Source organism: Erpetoichthys calabaricus, chromosome 12 (genome assembly GCF_900747795.2).
Source record: "Erpetoichthys calabaricus chromosome 12, fErpCal1.3, whole genome shotgun sequence".
NCBI lineage: Eukaryota > Metazoa > Chordata > Cladistia > Polypteriformes > Polypteridae > Erpetoichthys > Erpetoichthys calabaricus.
The window spans coordinates 134,017,946-134,038,771 of NC_041405.2; the positions used below are offsets into that span (position 1 = coordinate 134,017,946).

Here is a 20,826-nt window from a genome sequence, read left to right on the forward strand (position 1 = left end):
TGCCTCCATTAGATAAACGTCATTCCTGGAGAGTTGCAGGTTTTACAGGTTACTCCTGCATATCAGCTCCAATACACCATGCTGTGTAAAAGCTCTGGCTTCTGTCTCCCTCTGTATTTTATCTTTATAATGGTCATGGTTGTATATATCACTCTCCTATACAGAAGAAGTAACATATCATAGCATCCTTCTCTCAGAATTTCATGTTTGAAATGGGTGTGATATTCTAAATTGTTGATGCTGTGGATTGATACCTCAGCCTTGAACCACAAACATGTACAAATAAAGTAGCATAAATTACTGTTGCCTTATCTATGAAAAGATGAACCCTAGGAAATACATATCACCTATTCTAGCAGCATCCCCTGAATGTGAGGCCTTCCTTAAAGTCTACTTCTGTTTTCTTGTTTCTAAATTCAGGACTGGACCTCTGATGGCTCAGTAGTTAGAAATGCTGCCTCTCAGCTCAAAGACTTAAACCACCCAAACTGCACAGTTTCCACATCTAGTCACCCATCCCCAGACCTCTCCAAAGTATCAGGTATCCTTCCACATCTTACATTAAAGCTGTATGGTTAACTGAACTCTGTAAATTAGGGTGCTAAGTGATGTCCTCATGTCCTGCCATGTTCTTCCTGACCCTAAAATGTAATAAGTGAATTCTTTAAATGGATGGCTGAAATGTGGACATGTTACATTAAATTCTATGCACATCTCATCTAGGACTCCCATTCCATTCATTTAGTTGATAATTAGTTTCTTCAGACTACCACTTTCATATCTTATAAGGCATCATAAAGGCACCCGTTTTACAAGTGTGCAGAGGTGAGGTGAACAGCTCCATCTGCAACTCATCAACTAATCTCCTTCCTTAAAATTGTTTTGGGGAAAAATGTCAATCACTTTTAAATTACGGTAAACATTAAAGATACATTTGCATTTAGAATTATAAATCACACTCCTGTGACCTCACCAGCAATACAGATGTGCGCTCATATTTGAGAGAGAGAGAGAGAGAGAGAGAGAGAGAGAGAGAGAGAGAGAGAGACGACCACTGCCAGAAATTTATTGAAAGGTAAAGGAGGAATAAAATGATGTGCTCTTTAATCAGCTTAAATGAACCATCTGCAACACAGGATTTGTGAATTCATAATAATTAGAAGCCCTGCGGTGGGCTGGCACCCTGCCTGGGGTTTGTTTCCTGACTTGCACCCTGTGTTGGCTGGAATTGGCTCCAGCAGACCCCCGTGACCCTGTAGTTAGGATATAGTGGGTTGGATAATGGATGGATGGATAATAATAAGAATAAATGTTATTTATTATGTGGCTTACAGATCTCAAGGAAATGGTACAAAGTATAAAAAGAGTGAAATACATAAAAAGATACCAGAAAAGGATAACACCACAGATTATACAAAAAACATTTAGTAAACAGACAATTTTGAAGTCTGTTTTTGATAACTGGTTGTGACTTCATGGAGGGCTCTGTCATCCATTGCCCTAGTCCCTAGACCTGGGAAGGCTAAGCTGAGGACCGATTTGAGATGATCTGAGTTGATGGGCAGGAACACACAGATGGAGGAGGTCAGAGAGAGCAGCAGTCCTGAACGTACTGCATGGATGGAAAGACAGCTGGGAAGCCCCAGACAAATGAACAGGCATCCCAACTGGACATGTGCATAGCACCTTCCCTGATCGGGATATTAAAAAAAAAAAAAAGACAGGGAAGGACAGTCTCCATGAGGTATTTATTCCCCCAGTTGGTAGATGGCAGTGGGTTATCCATATTGGCACCCATTTGGGAATTAGCAGGGAATGCTGGGAGTTGTAGCCCGGCAACACAGCCCTCCTGGGGTCAGTGGGTACTGCAAGAGTGTGCTGTAGGGAGATGTACTCCCTATTATGTGGGATTTTTGTGTGACCCGGAAGTGCTTGCAATGGGCAACAGACCTGGCACTGGAAGTACCCCCGGGTCCTGGCAAGTTGGAGCTGGGAGTACAAGCAACACTCAACTGGAGGAGGGTAGTGTGGTGGAGAGACAGAAGATGTGTTTGGAGAAGTAAATTGTGCTTGATGCTTTTTTTGGAGGTATTTATATAATAAACACTCATTTATTTGAACTAGGGACTGTATTGGTGTGTTCGGATGGGGTTTGGGGCACTCTAGTCAATAGTCACAAACTATTTGACATAAAGGAAGCAGATAAATATTACAGTAGTAGAGGCCCCTAAACTGAGCTTTGTGGCTTGTGAGCAGCAGGTCAGTGTAATTAAAACAAGATCTGCCAGCTTGCATACCGTGAGCAACACAGCCATCATGTGGATCTCTCTCTCATTAAGCCCCATTCTGAACAGTAAATGCCACAAAAAGCAATGTGAGGAAGCAATCAGTGAAACATCATCATGATCCACATGCAAATTTCCTGTAGGTACACAAAGACCCACATACTGTATAGTGAGCTGGCATGTTGAACTGAGTCACTCAATGGGTCTGTAGAGGACGTATGGTGGTGTGCAGGTTTAGTTGATAAATTAATGTATCCTTTAACGTAATCCAGATTGTAACATAGCTCTGTAAGGACTATTACTTGTGTTCTGTTTTATGAATTGCATTTACTCCATTTTCTAAAACCCATTGCATACCCAACCTATCAGGAAGGGAGGTCTCCCTCTCTCTGAATTGCCTTTCCCAAGATTTTATCCATCCCTGCACCCCACCCTGGTGTTTCTTTTTTGGATGGTCTTTTTCTGGTCTTCTTAGGGAGTCAAAGTGTGTGGGGGTGGGGGAGGGGGTTAGGGGGTGTCAAAAAAAAAAAAAAATCGGTTTGTTAAAGCTCATTGAAGCATTCCTTGTGTGATTTTAGGCTGCATGCACTTTACTCTAATGGCCTGCAAAGTGCCCAGGTCTCTAAAATGGGTCCAACCCAATACTAGATAAGTACACATGAAATGTGTTAACTGGGTGTAATTTTTTTTTATATACAGTGCCTATAAAAAGTATTTACCCTCTGGAAATGTTCACATTTTACTGTTACACAACATTAGATGACAGTGGGTTTAAGTTGGCCTTTTTGACACTGAGCAACAAAAAAAGACTCTAACATCAAAGTTAAAACAAATCTCTGCAAAGTGGTCTAAATTAATTACAAATATAAAACATCAACGTGTGAATTCTTTTTATAGACATTATATATATCTATATCCTTCCCTTTCTCATCAAAGAATAAACAGCCAAAACTGGCTTAATGGCTCAGAGTACACAAACAGAAAGACATTGGAGGTTGCTTTTGAACAAAACAACAACAGGTGCCTGTTTCTGTGCACCATAAATGAAAATCCTACCTTCAAGGTCTGTGCTCTCCCCTTCGCTGTCCTCTACTTCAGGAATATTCACAAGGAACTGCTCGCCATCACGCACCACTGTCATGGTAAGTTTGCCTTCAGACCGCTCTACCAGATGCTTGGTGTCTACCAGGGACATGTTTTCTGTCGTAATTCCATTTATCTACAGACATTAAAGGTTAAGTCATGAGAGGCATTTTCCTGTAAGGGGACAACAAAGCTAATCCATTGATGGATCAGTAAAATGAAATTAAAAAAAATGAAGAATTGGCTGGCAAGTATGTGAGGGAAGTGCTCCCTTTATTCAACTGAGGCACAGCTACGAAAGGCTGGCACCCTTTACAATCATGACAGCCTAATGAAAAACATCCCTGCTGTAGCCACGACATGACCCTGGGGACAGAAGCACCCTAATAAAACCTCAAAACCTGACTGGAAACCTATGCCACTGAAACCAAGATAGGCTGGCGTGCTTCAAGTTTTGTGAAAGATCACTTAGACCCACTGCAGCTTGTCTATCGGACAAAGATTGGAGCAGAAGATACAATTATCTGTCTGCTACACAAGACTTACATCTACATGGACAAAGCTGGCAGCACTGTGAAGATTAGGTTTTGTTTTTTTTTTGTTTTTTTTATTTCTCCAGTGCCTTCAACATCATCCTGTTATGCTATTAATGGTATATACTCAGAAATGTGCAGGTGGATGAGCCTATGGAGTCCTGATAATGGACTGTCAGGAAGGCCGCAGTTTATGAGATTCAAAGGCCGTGCTTCTAATGCAGATGAGAACAACACTGGAGCACCTCAAGGAACAGGCCTATCTATTTTAATCATCACCCTATACATCACAGATGTAAGTATAACAGAAGGTCATGTCACTTGCAGAAATTCTCAGGTAATTCTACATTAATGGTGTGTTGATAAGGTGCAGTTGGGAGAGAGAGAGTATAGGAGTCAGGTGGAGAAATGTGTTTCCTGGCTGTATACAGAGAATTGTCTGCAACTTAACATCAGAAAAACCAAGGCTGGTTATTGTCTTTCACCACACCAAAGAGCCTCTGCACCCAGTGACTATTCAGGGAGTGGATGTGGAGGTGGTGCACATTAATGACAGGCTGGACTGGTCTCAAAACACAGAGGAACTACATAAGAAAGGGCAGAGCAGACTTTTTCTTAGGAGTCTCTGCTCCTTTAATGTGGGAAGTGACATCCTTTACATGTTCTGTACCTCAGTGATGGTCAGTGCAATTTTTTATACTGTGTTGTGCTGGGCCAATGACATCATTTCAATTAAGGCCCACTGAATCAACAAGCTAATTAAAAGGGGCAGGGAGAGAATAAAGACAAAACTGATAGGCATTATGAACAATGTTCACTATAACAAAAGACTGCACCGAGAACTTTCAACTAACAAATTATTCAGCAAAAGTATGTCAAGAAATGCGACTGGGTCTCCTTCATACCAACAATAATACAACTTTATAATAAAAAGAGTGGCTGCTCTTTTTATCTTCTGCCTAAAATGTTTTTTTTTCTTTTTAGTTATTCTGATGTGCATTTGTGAGGGGGTTTGTCATTTGCTCTAATAAAATATTTGTTGAGCTTTAAATTTGCTCCGGTGGACAAATAAAGTACCAAGTCACAGAACTTTTGGGGGGGGGATGAATGGACATACCAATAAACTATTAATAGTCCAGCAGGACCTGTATGTCAGTGTAGCCAAGATAGACTGGCCACAAGTGTATCCCACTAAAGCTTCAGGAGTCTGGCAAGGTGGACATTCATACTAGAACCACAAGAGTCCAGTTCAGGCAGCATCCCTTGATAAGATCAGGAGACAGAGCCATTGAAGCCAGATGAGCCTGGCAGACAGGCAATGCAATCAAGCGATGTGAGCCTGGCAACACATGGCACCTGATAAGGTGAGCTATGAAGACCACAAGAGTTCACCAGGATGGACCCTAAACAGTGGCTTTAAAAACTTCAAATGCACCTCCACCCGGTGTTCTGATTAGTCTGGCCTCAAGGTTTCCATAAACCTCCCCAAGACTTTCATAGCACTTATGGACGTGCCCAAGAACTCAATAAAAATCCTGCTTTTCTTAACCATCCAGCAAAATGACCAAAGCCATAGTACCCACCTTGAGTACCAGGTCCCCTTCCTGAAGAGAACCCTCCTGACTGGCCAGGCCAGTAGGGGTCATGTGCTTGATGAAGATCTGGCTACCCAACTTCAGGCCATATTCTAACAGGAGAGACCAAAGGTGGTGAGATTAGGATGGAGGACACATGGCCAGCACTCCTAGGACATCACTAGCCTCTTACCATCAGACAGTTGTTTTTTCACCAGGACGACACGCGCTGGTTTATACGGTTCTCCGTGGCTGGGTAGTCTCTTGTACTCAGACATGAGGGCAAGTGCTGCATCATTTTGATTCAGGTTTGAGTTGAACCTTCGCCCATCCACAGAATCTGTTTCTCGGCTCCTCCTGCTGTCACTGCTGGGAGTGCGACTTCGATGTTGTTGCCCGTTAAAGGAGTTGCCATCCCCTCTGGGGTAAACATAACTTCTCTCGCTGCCAGAACCCGTCTCTGAGGGGTAGTTGTTGGGTCTATAGTTCTGCTGCTGCTCCCTGTAGTGTCTATGTGTGGGTGGACTGTCATCATCATCCATGGGGGATCTGTGGTGCCAGGAATCGTTCTCTGATCTCGCCAAGGCTCGGGACGTTGTGTGTACAGAATTTTGGCTGGAAGTTGACAAGGGGATCTGAACTGTTCGTGGTCTCTTCACAGTCTGGTAGGGCAGGAGAAAAAAAAAATATTATATATGATATGCACAGACCAATGGTCAACTAGATTTTCATTCATCTCTGCCAGTATCTGACAGAAAATCAACAAAACAAAAGCAATACCAGGGCCAAAGCAGACATAACTGTGGATGGAGCTGTAATCAAAGACAATGCTAAAGTAAGTGAACACCATCATAATCAGTGAGTGTTTCTAGGCCAAGAAGTGGACCCCACATTTCCTAAAGGCAGTGTAACAGAAAACAGAGACTATTATGATCCTCAACAATAATTTGGAAGTTGGAGACATTGTAGGTCTAGCAAAAGAACAAGCCAAAACATTGTTAGAAAATGGGCTGAGATTTGACCACACAGCCTCCAACAGTCCACAAGGACACTTTAGTAGGTCCACAGTGGCTTACTATCATTTTTTCCATTGCTACAAATATTGATGAAAGCTCTGTTAAAATCCCCAGTACAGATACTAACATATGCACTTTAAAGGAATTTTTCCAAGAAGGGTAGATAAATTGCATAAGGCTGATGTGACATTGCACGACTTCTAGTCTGAGAGCATGTCATACTTGACGACTATAGTTGCTGATCTTGTTGCTGGTGGGGTGTCATCAGATTCTGAGAATAGAAATTGAAGGGTATGTCAAATTAGACCAATGTGTAACGACTTTCCAGCACAGTTTCACAAACCTACAGCCTTTGACAGCCAATAATGCGCTGCTTGACAGAGTTGGTGCTCATGTGAAGGCTTTACAACTATAACAGGTTCAGCTACAATCTTGACTCTCCCAGCTTCCCTTTCCTTTCGTCATGGTACATAAAACATGATACATCAGACAGACGAGTCTCACTTCTATTTGTGAGGTCCAAAACACTGCTGTTCCTTATTCCTTGTAGTTGCATTTAATGCACTGTACTGCTGGGCGGGTGCTCAATGGTTGTCATTTCATGCACACAGAGCCTACCCCTATGAGTTAAGACAAAAATCAAACAGGTTGGGGCAAGTTGGAGACTGGTGGGACTGAGTCACTGGGGATGTGAGACTACAGATTCGTAGTCACTCCGGGAGTGTTGCCTTCACTGCCACCGACTCTCTAACATTACTAAATTTAAATGAAATCTGTGACTGAAAAAAGGTCATGTAATGCTAAATGGCCTTAAGTGGCAAAGAAAAAGCCAGCAGGATGAAAGTGCACAGCAACAAAAGAATATGCTACAGAGGTGGATGTTACATGTGCAGTTTCACTGGATTGTGTAACGTGGCTCTCTCTTTCTTCTAAACCGACATCATGGCTCTCAACATTAATTTTTCACTGCTGCTTTTAACACCTCAGCTGTTGTAGGCAGTGGTGTTCTCTCTTTTCTTGCTGTGAATGCAGGTTCATTTGTAAGCTCTTAACTGTTTCAGCAATAGGGATGCTGCCATTTTAACAAACTATACAGCTTTGTGTTTAAGGAAGCCTCTGCTATGGTGGCAGCAATATAGCCAGCCTTGACTTCAGACAGATTTTTCATCTGCAATTACACCAAACAGATTTAAATGTTTCAATGTTGTGAGGAGCTAAGAAAAAAAAAAAAAAAAAAAAAAAAACATGAAACACAACAACACAACAGCAGATGGCGCAAAAATATGTGTCACTCATTTCATCCTCAGATTTCAGTTCTCTTTTGGTGCCTAAAGATTTGCTTGTAGCACTTTACTCTTCTATGGACGTTGGTTTGCACTTTAACTATTTCTGTCTTCTCTTTTGAGCCTAACAGGCACACACATATGCCAAGCCATTTGATCATTTAACACCTTTTCTGATTATTTAGAACTATTTTCCTGCTCAGTCAAAATGTCATAGTATACAGTCCCCTCCAAAAGTATCGGAACAGCAAGACCACGTAATTTGTTTTTGCTGTGCACCGAGGACATGTGTGTGTGTGAGATCAAAAGATGAATATGAGAAGAGAGATCAGAGTTTCAGCTTTTATTCTCTGGCATTTATATATGGATATGTTAAACAACACAGAACAGAGCACAGTTTTTCAAGTGAGCAAAAGTATTGAAACATGACAAGTGACAGGTGTTTCTTGTTAACCAGGTGTGTCGTATAAGATTGACTGTTTAATCCTGGATATCTACGCTCAGTTTAAGCTTTGGCCTTCACCTGTGAAGACTGCATCTGTATGAAGCGTAGATCAACATGAAGACCAGAGAGCCATCTAGGGGATAGAAGCGTACCATTCTGAAGGTGAAGCACAATTCCCTATTAGTAAGACGTGTATTGTGTTAACAGACACATAAATCGCCACAACATGCAATTGGGAGAGCATACTTCATTGTTAAATGTGAATCTGCAAATACTGAATGCATGTCATTTGTTTGTTTTTTAAAGGCAAACTACTATTTATTAGTATAACCATAAGTGAAAGTACACATCTCATATTTGAATGGTACATTGGAACATGTAATGCTAACAGTCAAAATTTTAACAAGTACAGATATAACGACAGCCTAAGTAAAGTTCAAATTCTGAACTGTTACACTGTGGGGCTCCCCACCTGAGACGCACATTCAAATTCACAATTGATATTCATGAATGCCAATGCTTGTTTACTTAAGTGATAGTTGGGTAACTACATGATGGATACAGCAAGTATTTTAAAGCTGTAATCAATGCGAGTATTTATATATTTCATAGTGCATTGTAGAAAAAGGCACAAAATTGTTCACATCAATAAATGGAGATATTTTAATAAAAAGCTATTGAATGATATTTCTGCTTTTGTCATGGGATCAGAAGGTATCAAGTGTCAATTTCACTGGTATTGAATACAAAAATTCTGGTATCATGACATCCCTACATCTCTCTATATGTATATCTCTATATATAAAATCCAACATCTGTCTGTATTTCTGTCCGCTTTTCACAAGAGAACTACTTAAAGGATTTAGATCGGGTTGTTTTCTATAATTTGCTTGAACATTCCAATTGATTTTGCGACTTCTCTCATTGCACTAAGTATCATAGTTCGTTTGCAGGAGCGATATATTCATGCTAATCCGAGACAGAGGCTGTGGGCCGAGGGTAGGGGGAAGCATGACATCAGGATTAGGGAGCCAGGCAGGGCTGTTTCGGTACTACACGGGCAGAGCCACGGGGGCAGTTAGTACTGGATAAAGCCATAAGAAGATGCCTTACTTTATAGAACTAATTTGGGCCAGTCACTTGAATATACCAAGAACAAATAAAACTAATGTAGCAGGCAAAGACTTCAGCTATTTTGCACCTAAACTTATTGAACATTCTACCTATGAATATTAGAATTATAATATCATGTGATATGATATTCGTACATTTCAGGTAGGTCAAGCCCACTCTGTTCCCAAATCTCATAGGTGGTGAAGACATACAGTACAAGTACCTCGGGGTGCTTCTGAACAACAGGCTTGAGTGGGAAGATCAACAAAGAGGCAGTATACAAAAGGTGTCATGGAGTTATCTCCATTTCCCAAGGAGGCTGAGGATATTTGGTGTATCCAGGCCTCCCTTAGATGTTTTCTAGCAGTCAGTAGTGACCAGACTACTTTGTTTCTACACAGTAGTATGCTGGATAAATGGCACTAGTGCAGATGATGCCAACACACTAAACCAACTAATCGAAAAGGCTGATTCAGTCTTGTAGATCAGAGGTCACCCAGGAAACTGTTTACTGTCCCAGACAACGACTCTTAACCCTTGTATGAGGTTTTGACTAAACAGAGGATCACATTTAGTAACTGCTTTGCTCCAAGAAGCATCATGTGAGGTTGTTTCTACTCTCCGCCATTAGGCTCTACTATGAGTCACTCCTCAGCCGAGGTGGTCTTCTTCTGTGTGTGCTGAATGATACTGCACTGGTCTGGCAGATATCTTAACAGACAATGAAGCCGTGTGTAATATACTGTGCCAATGACCAACATTCTGTACTGTTAAACTGTAACTGATGTGCACTTCTAATCACTTTACACTTAATTTACTTCTTGATAATCCGTTATACAGTATGTGCATATGTACCTTGTTAACATACTCTACTCTATCATACTCTTATATTCTATTCTTCAAAGAGTATAATTCTTCCTGTTATGTATAAATTGGACCCTTTTTATCTGCTGATCCAAGCCTGCAATTTCCTTTGGGACTGACAACGTTTCAATCAGTCTTTTTATTTAAACCAAGGCTATATATGCATTATTTTATAGCACAGCGTACACGTCAGTGCTTCATCTGAGGCTGTTTCACATTATTCCTGTGTATATTAAATTGTTTCCATTTTGCCGTTAAGAAGTGTTTCCCATCCTCATCTTGATAAGAAACCAAAGGACTCCATGGATGCCATTAAATTGATGCAAAGTAACATTTGATGGTGTTATTTTAAGATGTCTTCTCGCAGTCTGCTTGTAGAATCATTTTGAGAGTGCAGTGCTGACCTAAGGCATTTAGAATTTCAACTTAAAACTATTCTGTCTTTATGCATAACTTTTGAAACTGCAAAATGATGTCTATGTTGCATTTGAATTTTCACATTATATTTGTAATCCTATAGCACACGGAGTTCAAAAATGGAAGTGTACCTAAGAGTTAAGAGTCAGTTCAAATCCTGTGTATGGTCGATATCTGCATGGAATCTGCATTTTGTATGTGTGTGTGTGTGTGCGTGTGTGTGTGTGCGGGGAGGTTTTCCTCCTACATCCCCAAAGAGTTCATTTGTACTGGACCTTTGTGAGTTTAAGTGTGGCTGTATGAGTGAATATGCTTGCTGATGGACTGTGTTGTATTAGTTAAAACTGTTACAATAGAATTTTAGGCACCTAAAATTACACTTATGATACAAATTATTCAAACACATAAAAGATATACTGTATGCAGTTCTAATTTGAACCAGCCAAAACATAATGTCAGGTATCTTTCTGACTGAAAGCTTCAGAAAAGTCAATAGGAAAGTCCACCAGTTTCCAGATATTTCCAATTAGAATTTTGAGTAGAAAAAAAGTGTAGCTGTAAATATAGTAACTAAAATGACAATTAGCATAAGGCAAATATTGAAATGGTTCACCATAAACTTTGACTTGTCAAAATATAATTATTATACTGTACATATCTCAAATTAAAAGCTCAGTACTTGGCCAATGAAAAAAAAAAGTCAGTTGTACATAACAGAGATCTACAATCTATTTGGCATTCTGACAGGATAATACTTAGTTGTAGATATTGGAGATTCCCATTTTTATTAGTCAAAATATACAGTTGGTATTTCAAATTCATATTCTGACTATTCACAAAATCATTAGGTATATCTACTTGAAACAACTCAGATTTTGATGAAATGGAGCAAACATTCTTCAAAGAAATTTGTGGGGACACTTCAGTTTTCAATGAGATATCTCGAACAGATCATACTCTACAAATTATTGAAATTTAAAAATGGCAAATCTGTGAACTTGTCTATCTTAAAACAGAGGAATATTCTGTGCAAATTACTTTACTGGTTCCATTTTACCGAGACAGTGGTTGCATTTGCAACTTGTATACTTTCTATGTGTTCCTCTTTTTCACCTCCGGTATCTGCTGCTGAGAACAAACCGATCCTCAATACAAGTTAATGAAACACCAGCAGACTGTGTGAGTGGATAGGAAGTCACTGTCACAAGCTGCTCCCCCAAACACTTGGGGGGACAATAGGGATGGCAATTCTCCATCTGTAGGTCCAGCTGCGCACACACGAAAACCTCTGCATCAGCAAGTTGTTTCTGCTTTACGAAGTCTTCCCAGGTGCTTAAGCACAAATGGGGGTTGGGGGGAGAAACAGTGTATCAGAATCTCACGCCACTTGATGCTGTAAGTCTTAACAGGTAAGTTAAATGATCTTCCTATACAAGTATCAAACAAAAGGTTATCTAGATGTAAATTTGGTACCCTGTGGTGTGTAAGCCATTATGCACAGAGAAAATAAACATTTACTCAGCATTAACATGACATTAGATGAACCTCACAGCTTCATTATCTGCAGATTATAATGATTCACCATTTCACAGACAATATAATTTACTAGGGTGAAGAAATGTTGTGGTGACAGGGACAGTCCTCATTTCAGGCTATGCAGCCCAATAAATAACTGAAAGAAAAAAAAATGTACCAGTTTTAACAGGCTTTCCATCTAAAAAAGTTTTACAAACACTGTTTCACTGAAACAATGTCATAATAAATTTAGAAGAGGGAACATCCACTCAAAACTCTAAGAGGACCCCTACTTGATTAAGACCTTGCATTAAATTTGAACAGCATCACAAGGAGGATCAAGAAGCATACAAAAACAGAGACTACTGGCACATATTTGTTTCCATTTCAAGCACTATGAGGATTTGTGTGCGTTTATTTATGAAATTGCTTTTCCCCCCATCCCCTGATCCCTCTCGGACAATGAGATAAAGCTGGTATTAAACAAATGAGGGTGGGTCCTTTATCCATGGGCATACGGTACATGCAACACCATTGTCTCAGTTTGGCACTTTGAAAATCTAGTCATCCTATAATTTACCATTGGAGTGCCATATTCATCTGATATCCATAATGGCCAATCCCTGTAATAAAGTTTGCCTTTCATTGCTGTTGCTTCCTACAAAAGATTATTTAGGTTATTTTGAGTGACATATATAAATTGTCACTATGTGTGATAATGGAGTGTGTGAGTGTGAGGGACAATGGTCTTTGTGATGAATTAGAATCTTTCCAGGCCTTTTTTCAGCTTTTTGCTGAGTCCTGGTAGGATAGCCTTTGCCCCCCTCAAACTTAAAATGGATTGAACTACTGAACTCTTGACCATTACGGGTGACAGTGCCAGCACAGCCCTTGAATGCATCTGAATGTTAAGCCATGCATACATTTTCGAACTTCTTAGATATCTAAAGTATACATCACAATGTAATTACAACTAATTGGAGGAGAACATTCAGAGTTATGGTAGATATAATACAGTTTACAACACTGAGATATTTCAGGTAAGGAAGACGGGGGTTTTGAGGTACAGGGTTTATACTTACTAATCATGTTGATGTATTGCATGTTGATTAGCTCATGCACATAACATCACTGGACTTCATGCACATGATAATTATGAGTCTATAAACCAGCTTTCCATAAGCCGTGGGACTTTTTCCCCATTGAGTGCTTTAACATGCACACACAACAACTGGGATAAGGTGAATAACCCAGTTAAGGCAGAAACCTGGTTTGTTACACACCTCTGTCTAAATGTAGAAACTTCTGGAGTTCTCCTTTGGCAAAACACTCCAATATCATTAAATGTAATCACTGGCCACCATGCTTCCAGAAACGAGCATGAAACCTGTGACAGTTTTCTTGTGTTTTAGAATTACAATTAGTCCTTCATGTGCTGTGAAGTAAATAACATTGTTCCCCTTTTCACATCCTCTAACTGAGAAACCGATGATTCACTGGCTGCTGTGTCACCTTATCACACTGTTTCAACATATCTATAGCAAATAGCTGAATAAAAACTCAACTGGTGCTTGATTAATATTTTTCTGTTACTGGACAGCACACTCTTTTCTGCTTGGTTCTGTGATTGAGCCCTGCAAAGGAATGGCACACCAGTACATGTGCTTCTTGCGACACTGCTGGGAGGATAATAAGTATTTTTACTTCAATAAAAGTAAATTTATTAGGTTACTCGTTCCTTTAAAAAGTACTTAAACTACTTGATGCACGTTACTTTTAACGTGTTACCCACAACACTACTCCTGAGATTGTACTGCTGAGCTTGGCACTGTACGTTCAACTCATCCACATAAATTTAGCAATTTGTGAAATATTGAGACAAATTACTTCAAACAGGAGAAAGATATAATGTGATTGCCTGACCATTTGCCTTAGGAAATTAATCTGTGTGGATGCTTCCACCTGTGGCTGCTGAAAGTGTGTGCAAAGTTAACATGTGCAGGTGAACAGTATGTGACAGACATGCAACAACAACAAAATCCTCAACTGTAACCAGGTCAAGGGTTTACATGGCCAAATAGTCAGGGTACTCAGGGAGAAATCTACGTCTGTTAACCTGGCCAATAAGCTGATTTCTCTAATCAGAATAAGGATTTATATGGCATTTTGGAAAATATGTTTCTATGAATAACTGGGTTATTAAAGCACATGTAAAAACACACTGATTTACTTGTGTGGATAGTTTGATTACAGTAATATTTTAAGAAGTTAGTTACTTTTAAGATTTCATTAAATGTGTTGAAGTTAAGCTAAGTCAAGCAAAATTAAACCTTTTACTGGCAAACTAAAAAGATTGAGTTGCCTCGAACGCTTGCATACTGTAATCTTTTTAGTTAGCCAAAAGGTGTCATTGGTTTGACTTCTCACTACAACAACATTTATATAGCACATTTTCATACAAATAATGTAGATCAAAGTGCTTTACAAGATGAAGACAAAAAAAGACAAAATAAAAATTAAAATAACACAATCATAATGGCTAACATAGTACAACACCCTAGTACTACAGACTTCAACACATTTGAAAGATACTTGTAATTGTAATCTTGATTAGTCAAAAATAAATTTTATACATCTCTAATTGAAATCTCCATAGATATCCAATTCCCAGTCTGACTAGTGAATTAGAATTAGAAAGATCTAGAATTTGGATCAGTCAAAATTAGAATCAGCATTAAACAAATGGGAATTATACAACTTTTTGTCAGAAGGGATGTCAAACTTGACTGAAATTGCGGATCTCATTGTCAGAGGATGTTAGAATGCGCGACTATAAATATTCACAGGGTATGTCAAATTAGACGTCTGTATAATGTATTTCCAGCAGTGTTTCACATTTTCAAAGTAACATGAACCCGCTACTTTTCCTTGCAGCCAATAACATGCTGCCTGACAGAGCCGGTGCTTGTGTGAAAGCTAATTATAATTAGTTAGCTATAACATAACTATAGTAAGAAAGAAAGTTGACATTATGTCCTTTATGTGAAACCTCCAGAAAGAGGACATGATTTTAGACAAAAACAGTGCTGTAAAAAAAAGAGAGCAAAAGAGACATTACAAAAACTGGATGTTACTCTGACCCAATATAAAACTGCAGAAGAGGTTACAACGGAACATGCCAAAAACTATCCAAAACCATACTCCTAACATTTAGGACCACTGGCAAAAAAGTATACAGAAAGTGAACACATCTGTCACCCACAGCAACCTTTAAGAGGATGCACGTGATGGATACAGTGTCATGATTTAGGCTGGAAATTGATACTTTGCCTTTAAGAGAAGCCATATTGTGTACTGTTGCAAGGGTCATGACCCTCATTTCTAGGGGCGGTGTCTCCGGGGTAGGAAGGGTGGTAAAGTATAGTCAAACCCTGTACAAGGAACATCTTATAATTCCTAAAGATATTGTCACAGATCTGCCTCCCTCTAAGGGCTCTACCACAATTCTAGTTATAGTAGATGTGCTCACTTTGCTCCTCTAAAGGGGCTTCCATCAGTCAAATTACTGGCAGAGGTCTTTTTACAATGAGTAGTGTACCTTCATGAGTTCCTATCTTCTGTTTTATCGGACTGGGGTCTACAACTTATTGCCAAGTTTAGGAAAGCATTTTGTGAAATGTTTGGGTGTAAGACATCTTTAACATCTGGATATCATCTAGAAGCCAATGGGCAAATTGAAAGAATTAATCAGGATCTGGAGAAGTATTTACGTTGTGCAGTAAATTCTAAACAGGACGATTGGGCTGATATGTTGCCTATGGATGAATTTTCCAAGAATGTCCTGTTCTGTTTCAGTCATCTTTAAAGATGTCTCAATTTGAGTGGCAGTATGGATTCAACCTCCAGTTGTTTGAATCACCATCCTTCTGGTGTGTTGTTCCGTGTGTTAGGAATTATGTCAAAAACCTTCCTGCCAAATGGGACATAGTTTGTAAAAATTTAAAGAAAGCTAGATTAACTATGAAACACTTTGTGGACAAAAAAAAAAAAAAAACGCGAAAAGTCACTAATTTTGAAAGTAGGTCAAAGAGTGTGACTGGCAACCAGAGCTATTCGGCTTAAAGTAGCGTCTCATAAATTAGTGCCTAGGTTTATTGGCCCACACATCATCAGATACCAGGTGGGTCAGGCATCCTATATATTGTCTCTACTAGTGCATTTTAAGATTCACTCCACCTTTCATGTTTTCAGGTTATGACCAGCTTGTAGCAGCCCCTATTTATTTCCCACATTCACCCCCACAACCAGTTTCTGTGGATGGCTACAGAAGTGTATGAGGTACAATATTTGGTGGATTCTCAAAGACGAAGGTCAACAGTTGAATGTTTGGTGCATTGGAAGGGGTATGGTCCAGAGGATCGATCATGGGTCAGATTTAATGCCCTTCACGACCCTTGCCTTCTGACTCAGTTTCATACTCGTTTCCCTGACAAATCGGATGGACATGTCCGGAGGATTCGTCTTTGACAGGGGGTGATGGAATGATTTAACCTGGAAATTGATGCTTTGCCTTTAAGAGAAGCCATATTGTATACTATTGTCAGGGTCATGACCCTAATCTCTTGGAGTGGAATCTCCAGAGTTGTGACCTTAACTTAGCCAGCAACGGGCATAAAAGGTCAGCCTTGCCCATGAGCCTTATCTGATCTGCGAATAAATCCTTGCTTCCTTTTGATTTATTGTGTATTTCATCTTATAGCTTTGTCTGGTTTTCAACTCATTGCCCGTTTTTTGACTTTGATTTTGCTTCTCATTTGGATTACGGTCACTACGGTTTATTTTTATTTTCTTTTGCGTTGCCTTTTGTTCAGTTCTCCCGGTTTACTCAGAAATTTGTTATCCTGCTTTCCTGCAGAGTCAGGACACACAGTAATAACCAATAGCAACATGCCAAAAGGCTTAAACAGTAGTAGCCAACAAGCTCAGTCCATAAAGCAGAGCCTTGCAGATTGGATCTAACTGGTCGGTAGTTACGAGCACTTGCACTAAAACATAAAAAGCAAAAATCCAGTCGGACTCACTCAGTTTCTTGTTGTACTGTCCTTGACGCCACTCAGTCCATTTAAACAGAACTAATGGGAATACAGGCATGGCTACAGGACTCATGATGTTCTCATGCACTTAAATGAAGGAATATCAGCCTGTCCCACCAATGCTGGAAGATCCTTGCCACTTCCCAGTTTTTTCCAGGCTTCCTAGATCATTCTAAACAGACTTACATAATTGATTGCTGTACTCTATTATGTTGGGAAACCTCCACTGTCCACTTGGTCTCTCCTCAAAAGTCAGCAGTGCCAGCTGCCAATGTGGCATCATGACAGGAGATACAGAAATGACAGAAATGTGAGCAGATGGTACTTACAATATTGGCAGTTTTCCCACAGCTCCTCAAATGCTGGATGGCATATGTGGACGTTGCATTTTCCATGGAGACTCCATTTACCATGACAATGCGGTCTCGAGTCCTGCAGGGCAAGGTGGATTATAGAAATGAATTAGTTTTATTGATCTCTGAGCACCTACTGCTTTGTAATTCACACCCTAAATCAGCTGGCTCAAGTTATGTACTGCTAGCTCCAGGTATCACCCAACATCTGCTGAAGATATAGATGGGCGAGACAAATAATTAGAGGAATGATGAAAGGGAAAAAAAAAAAACAAAGAATTGGAGGAACTGAACTAAAAAGAGTTAGACAAGGTCAGCACAAGACAATTAAAGGGACAGGGTGGGGACATGCTAGAATGATTAGGGCTCATGGAAAATGGTAAAGGAACACTAGAGGAGCTGAGAAAGAGAAAGACCTAGAAGTGACTGAGAACATGCTGATGGAGGAGCTTACCACAGGGCCAGAAGAAAATCAGAATAGGTGAGATGGACATGAGGCAAATAGAGAACAATCACTATAGGAGCTGAACCAGTAAGAGAGCCAACACAGGACGCGGGTCACACTGAGAACATCTACTGAAACCTTTGAAAAAGACCCAGATAAAACAAACATAAAGTACCACTTCCGGTTAGTGGAAAAGTTGATAGAAATTTATGTTTTATGCCTTATACTTGTATGCAAAATTTGGTTGACCTAAGTGAAAGAGTCCTCAAGTTATTGTGTTTACACACACAACACCCTAGTACTACACACACACACAGAAATAATTCCAAAAATGGCATTTTCAGACTTGGGGAGGTCTAAAACGTCAGGATTCATCAAAATCTCAAAATGGAATTTTTGGAGGATTCCAATATTCTCCCTATACGAGAAAGTCAGGGAGGTCCAAAATGTTGAGATTCATCAAAATCTCAACATCGAATTTCTGGACAATTATAATACTTTCCCTATACTTTATATACCAGAAAGTAAAAACATTGCTAAAAGTTGTGGACATGGAAAGAAGAAACGACAGATGAACCAATAAAACCAATAAAGGAGCTCAGCACAAGGCAGGATGAGAAAAATTACTGGTGGAGCCAAATTAAATCAAATAGCAAAAGAGGAAAACCACTAGGAAAGCTAGAGGAGGTCAGCATGGGACCAACAGAAAAATAAAATCTGCATGAGTTGGGTGCAGAACAAAAAGAAAATGAGCACTAAAGGAACCAAACCAAAAGAAGAACTTGACAGACCCACCTCAGGGTAATAAGACAAAAATCTGAGGATCTTGGCATAGGACAACAGAACAGAAACTTTGCAGGGATCACAGACTTAGGGCATAGACCAACAGAAGGTAAGACCTTTTTTTCTTTCAAAACAAAATGGGGACTCACTGCAGCCTTCCGGCAGCTGGACCTCCTCGGACCACATCAGAGATGACCACTGCTGCATCTCCAGCCAACGCTCCAGGCTTATCGCGGCCTCCAGAGATGGCAATCCCAAATCCTAGCTTGGAGTCCTAGGAAGATGTACCTTGGGTTTACTATTTAAATAATCAGTTTAATATTAGCAGAATGAATTAAAATTAAGTAACACTTAGGCAAAGGCTTTGGCACCATAGAGAAAGGGAGAGAAGAACTTAAAAATTCACACAATAGAGGGTAGTGTCCAGAAGTAGTCTTGGAATGTTATAGGAAGGACTATGGACACTGGGAAAAAAGGGATAACCTAGAAGAGCAGGAAAAGACTTCAAAAACGATTAGAATAAAAGGTGTGCATGAAATGAAAGAGGATCTGGAAAGAGAAATTGTAAAAAGAAAGGAGGGGGACAAGGAGGCGGCTTCAGATCCTTAGTAATGGGGGAGAAAATGTCAAAGAATGGACAAGATTACTACTGAAGGGGTAATAAACGAGCTGGATGATGAGACCAAAGCTAGAAATTTAGCAGAGAGTTTAGGGGAAGAAGAAAACAAACAAAATGAAACAGGATGCGCTAAGTGGAGCAACAGCAGGAAGAGCCCAGGTGCCAGCAAGGAAGAAGAAATATGGAGGAACATAAAAAGAAAAATGTATAGAATCAGTCACACTGAAAAGGAGTTGGAGTCCCATACAAACCTTGTTCAGGGTTATGGTATACTGCTCCCATATTGTCATTTCTTCCATGTTTGAAATCTGAAGGGAAAGAAAGCGTTATAAACATCAGTTTGTACCCCTGAAGTCAAATTGGGTTGTACATCCATTAAACTGGTGAAAGGAGCTCAATCCCAGAGCAGACATGACTTGCATTAACCCACATAGGATACTGAAGTCCCAAAACTCACTTTACTAATGGTAGAGGGTATCTGTGCTACCATTTGTTAGGGTGTCTATGCGACTCTCTTGATGGGAATAGACATGCAAAGATTGGGCAATGTGGGGGAGAGCTTGAGTTGGCTACTGCAGATATGCCAGCCTTTGTCAGCCATGTGATCCTTGCCTATGTTTGTGAGGTTGCCAGCATACATGGACTGGCCTCCTAAACATCACACGCTGAACTGTCAAATACCAACACCAGGTCATGCATATTATGCATATTATGCATATTATTCAACAGTTCTCCATAATAAAAAAAAAAAAAACTAATGCTCAAATAATATTTACAATCTCTTGTCCAGTAGTTAGGCAAATAAAAGTAACCCTACATTTAAACTGTAAACTGTTTAAACTGCAAGATAAAAGATACTTCTGGACCACTGGTAGGTTAAGTGACCTACATGGAATCACAAATATAGGAACTGATCTGGCAAGCGTGGGAATTAAAGTCAAGTGCATTAACCACTATGCCACAGTACCCACCTGTCATAATGCAGCCCACCAAAAACCAAACCATCCTCATCAAAACCAATTCTATGTCAAAACTGCCTACCATATCAAATCTCCCCTGTCCAAAACAGCTGCCGTCATATCACCCAACAACTGCCCATCATTTCCAGCAGCTGCTCCATCAAAACTGACCATCACATTGAATTTCTTCTCACCAAAACAGCTGCGTGTCATAACAAACTCTCTACAGTACACAACTGTCCATCATATCACACTGCTACTTCACCAACATTAAACAGCCCACTCACCGAAACAACCAAACTTCTTCCAATAAAGCTTCTTATCACACTGCTCATCTGACAAACTTGACCATTATATAAAATTGATGTTCATCACTAAAGCAGCCCATACTGTGCCTTGGTCAAAATCCAGTCATCATATCAAATAGCCACCACAAAAATCTCATC

The 20,826-nt window shown here is 39.9% G+C and overlaps 1 protein-coding gene across 2 annotated transcripts in view; it reads right to left on the minus strand.

The window, feature by feature from the left end:
* tjp3 (tight junction protein 3) overlaps window positions 1–20,826 on the minus strand; it is a 75,122-nt gene that overhangs the window by 27,536 nt on the left and 26,760 nt on the right. For both annotated transcript variants that reach the window (XM_028816281.2, XM_028816280.2), the window contains exons 2-7: window positions 19,673–19,729; window positions 18,952–19,076; window positions 17,551–17,653; window positions 5,669–6,137; window positions 5,485–5,588; window positions 3,342–3,504 (exon numbers count right to left, since the gene is read on the minus strand). In XM_028816281.2, coding sequence (XP_028672114.2) covers window positions 3,342–3,504; window positions 5,485–5,588; window positions 5,669–6,137; window positions 17,551–17,653; window positions 18,952–19,076; window positions 19,673–19,720 — 1,012 coding nt within the window. In that variant the 5' untranslated portion in view covers window positions 19,721–19,729. The remainder of the gene's footprint in view (window positions 1–3,341; window positions 3,505–5,484; window positions 5,589–5,668; window positions 6,138–17,550; window positions 17,654–18,951; window positions 19,077–19,672; window positions 19,730–20,826) is intronic.